At 38.3% G+C, this 3,938-nt stretch overlaps 1 protein-coding gene across 1 annotated transcript in view; it reads left to right on the top strand.

The window, feature by feature from the left end:
* Positions 1-3,661, top strand: part of LOC122058524 (demethylepipodophyllotoxin synthase-like) — a 7,328-nt gene extending 3,667 nt beyond the window's left edge. The window contains exon 4 of the mRNA XM_042621193.1: positions 3,412-3,661. Coding sequence (XP_042477127.1) covers positions 3,412-3,661 — 250 coding nt within the window. The remainder of the gene's footprint in view (positions 1-3,411) is intronic.
* Positions 3,662-3,938: the final 277 nt, after the last annotated feature.

Raw genomic sequence — 3,938 nt, 5'->3', positions numbered from 1 at the left:
TCAATTGTTAGCCTCTTAGGACCGTACTTCACTGTTCTTGTCAGCATCCATCAAATACTTGTCATTGCAAGCTGGCAGTTGGACAAGGAGTGCTTATTCACCACGACAGTCCCTCGCCAGTGGGAGTAAGCATTGATTAGATTCTACACTTCGGATAAAAAAAGGTAAGAAAATGTGTTTTAAAAAAAGAGAAAAAGATTGGATATATCGCCAGTATATCTAACGATAAAGTCTGGTTTTGATGTTATTGCTTTTCACAAGGGTTTTTGAAGTCCTATTCTCTTCAAAGTTGTTCCCATGTAAAGTATTTATTGTGAGGGATTTCAGTCCAACATTGGAAATGAATGAATATCAAGCATGGTTAATATATTGGATTGGAACTACTAAGATAAGTTTTTGTTCTTTTTTTTTTTTTTTTTTGATAGGCAGGGAGGGGAAGTAGATAGCAGTTAAGAGGCTCAAACTTAAGACTTCCTTGTGAGTGTGAATTTTTGTTTTTGTACATCATAACTCATCAACTGCACAAGACAGTTGTTAAGATAAGATTTCTTGAAGAGAGGTATCTCTCCTCCCACATATTCGGGGTTGATATAAAGTATTTTTTATACATACATATTAAGCTGAGTCAGGTCGAACGTGGCATTAATATATGGATGATATACTTTTTTGCTCTAGATCGGATTTGAATCCAGATTACTTTTGGCCGATTGGAATCTGGATTTCTTATGTCGAGGTCCATCTAGGACAAAACCGGCTCACTTTAACCTCTGTCTAGCATTAAGGGGCCTTTTATCTATGTCGTATGTACGTCATCTAACACAGTGCCAACATCGGCCCTCTTCTGTGGATGTCTGCTCTTGCTTGGACCTCCACAAGCTTAATATACTCTATGTTTGATTCTCAAGTTATATACTTTTGAGTGTGGATCAAGTTCTCATTAAGGCCGATGCATGTGTGTTTTCCAAGAGATTGCAATAGTTGAGTTGTTAATATTGCCACTATGTACCTCAAACTCTCAAGCTATTGCAAAACCAAGATTAACCCCCCTCCCCAAACACACACACACACATACATATATATATATACATATAAGAAAGGATACCATTCATAATGTACATGTTTTTGTAGCCATACGTATAAGTATCTATATGTGGATAGTTTGCACATGTATAGGTAGCACCCATACGTATTTATATACAAGGTATTGTCACTAAACAGTAGATTAATATGGCTCTCTCTCTCTCTCTCTCTCTCTCTCTCTCTCTCTCTGATACTATGTTTAGAGAAATCCTTATCTGTAATGTGGTTCTGCTCTGTCAAGTTCCTTCTCTATTTTGTCTGAATGCACAAAACCGTTCTTCAAGACCATACTTAGTGAGCCCAGCTTGTCTCTTCCAAAGGATCAACAGTTGTTACCATCAAATTGTGATTAGTGGTTGTTTTATCTTGGAGGTAACACACTAATTGTACCTCTGTAGGGGGTTTCAGACCTTAAGGAGAGTATCTTCTTCTTATATGACTCAACTTGTTTGGTTCCTTGGCTTCAACATCAGTGCGGGTCTGCTTCAACAGTTCATCTTCTGCAATCTAGGAATACATCCCATCTTAATAGTGGTCTTATACTTCAATATCGCGTACACTTTTCTTACATATCCACTCTTACTGCCCCATGAAGCCAAGGAAGTTTGCACCTTTTCAAATGCTTTAGAGTCACAAAAGGAACACATGTGTTAGTGAACTCCTTTGGAAGATATGCCAGAGACCCTCGTGTGTGATCAAGCCCTTCGGAATTCCAGCTAGAGAGGTTTCTCGCAAGCCATGCTGAAGTAGATGTAAGAGGGAAAAGATTTGAATATATTCCTTTCGGATCGGGTAGAAGATCGTACCTAGTGATCTTTTTTTGCCCTCCAAACCATGAACATGATGGTTGCCCGCTTGCTTCATAGGTTTAATCTGCAAACACCAGAGGATCAGCCCAAGCAATTCCCAATTTCCCATTGGAAGTCCTCCTTAGCCCTCAACTTTCTTCCCATCTCTATGAATAAGAAATATTTCTTTTTTTTGAGATTGGATATGTCACGGCCAAAAGAACAAAATATCTTCATACCTCTAATCTGATTGCAAAAATCTAATTAACATTTGGGACCTACTATTTACCGTAATGTGTGATTTTCAAATTATGTCTTATATTTCTAATAATAAATTACAGATATTTGGGATGCTATTTACTCAACCTATGCTTGACGTAGAATCAAAGGTCACCGTACTAGGTTTGCCCTTTATTTTCTAATTCATTCGGTTGATTAGAAAAATTGATGTCCTTTGGGACAATCCAATGCAGTCTCTGAGTTGATGTTTAGTTTATTGTCTAAATTAGTTATATATCAAATTTCATAATCTAATTCTTCTCAAAAAATAAAAATAAAAAATCTCAAACCCTAATACATTGATCCTGTGTTAGCATACATTCGTGCTATGTATAATCATGCATGAAAGCCACTACAGCTTATTGTCCATGCATACATAGGGTTAGGGTTTAAGGTTGCATGGTAACAAGAATTATCACTTTCCATAATCTATTTTTTCAATCGATCGAACCTCCCCATGGTAATGGTCTTTAGCAAATGTCCATGCTAGAGTAACACTTTATGGTACTTCAGCCACTATTGTGCATTTTCTTAGTTTTTAGTAGCCGTTCATGTAGACAATGATTTCACCAAAATGAAGCCCCACAATTGAAATAAACACAATATAAGCTATGGTTTGAAATGTAGACTAATGGAACTTTGTTCCTTCGTTATTAATACAATCCTTTTACCCAAAAAAAAAAAAGCTGAGGTTTGATCCAAAGAGATGATTTCACCTGACTATTGTGTTTAAGAAACTATAAATAAAAAAATGAAACAGATAGCAAAACTAAAAGTAGAGAACAAGGATTTGAGGTAACAACACACGAACAGAATAAAATTTGGTCTTTCTTTTTTTCTTTTTTTGGGTTTGTGGGGGAGAGGGGTTTGGTGGGAGAGATCCCAGGCAGGAAATGTGAGGATGTTTACTCACACCCTCTAATAACATTCTGATCATGTGTACCACATGAGACACTCTCCTCAATCTCCGACCATGTGGGCCTCTCTTGACAAAACTATTTCCCACATCATTTATCACTATGTGGTTCTAACCACTTCTTATTCATATGCCGTCACATTATGACAATGGCATTGTACTATAGGGATTTTCTCTTTCACCTGTTACCTAATATACACTTCCCATATAATGTGCTTAATAAGGGCGTGCCATTCTCACTAATCACCTCCTTTTGGCCTTATTGTCTTATTCTATCCTTTTATCACTTGCTTTGCAATTTCCTCTCGAAATCTTATCAGTTTCTCGTATTTTCTCATGGATTTGTAGAATGTCTTCTCGCAAGGGTAAATGGACTGCTTCTTCATCTAGGAGTGGACATGCCTCTCATAGAAAAAGAAGAGGTATAGACGACAGTTCATCTAGTCACTATGCTCGGGTCAAGAGGGATGTTCCCGAGGATATGGAGGGCTATGATGACAGCACATTCTACAACCTTGAGGCTGCCCTAGCTTGGTCCACCTTCTCTAAGAGACCTATTTTGATGGAGAAGATTGCAGTGGTGGGGGACTTCACTTGAGTATAGATGCTTGAGAAATTTACTGCCATAGGCTGGGAGGCCATGCTTTTCATCGACTGCCTCTGCTACCCCGACCTCATTAGGATGTTTTACTGCAACCTCGAGGTTTCATACAATGATAGAGTATATAACCTCACCAGCTGGGTGAAGGGTTGAGACATCTGACACCCAATTGATTTATTGCAGGGATTCTAGGCATCTCCTTGGAGGGTACTTGGTACTATTGTCCTCCAAGGGGTAGGGCCTGGGTTCCCACATGATTGAGACCTTCCAAAGG

The sequence above is a fragment of the Macadamia integrifolia genome, chromosome 1 (assembly GCF_013358625.1).
Source record: "Macadamia integrifolia cultivar HAES 741 chromosome 1, SCU_Mint_v3, whole genome shotgun sequence".
Classification (NCBI taxonomy): domain Eukaryota; kingdom Viridiplantae; phylum Streptophyta; class Magnoliopsida; order Proteales; family Proteaceae; genus Macadamia; species Macadamia integrifolia.
The sequence above is the reverse complement of the archived record's forward strand: the minus strand, read 5'-3'. Positions and strand labels throughout refer to the sequence as shown.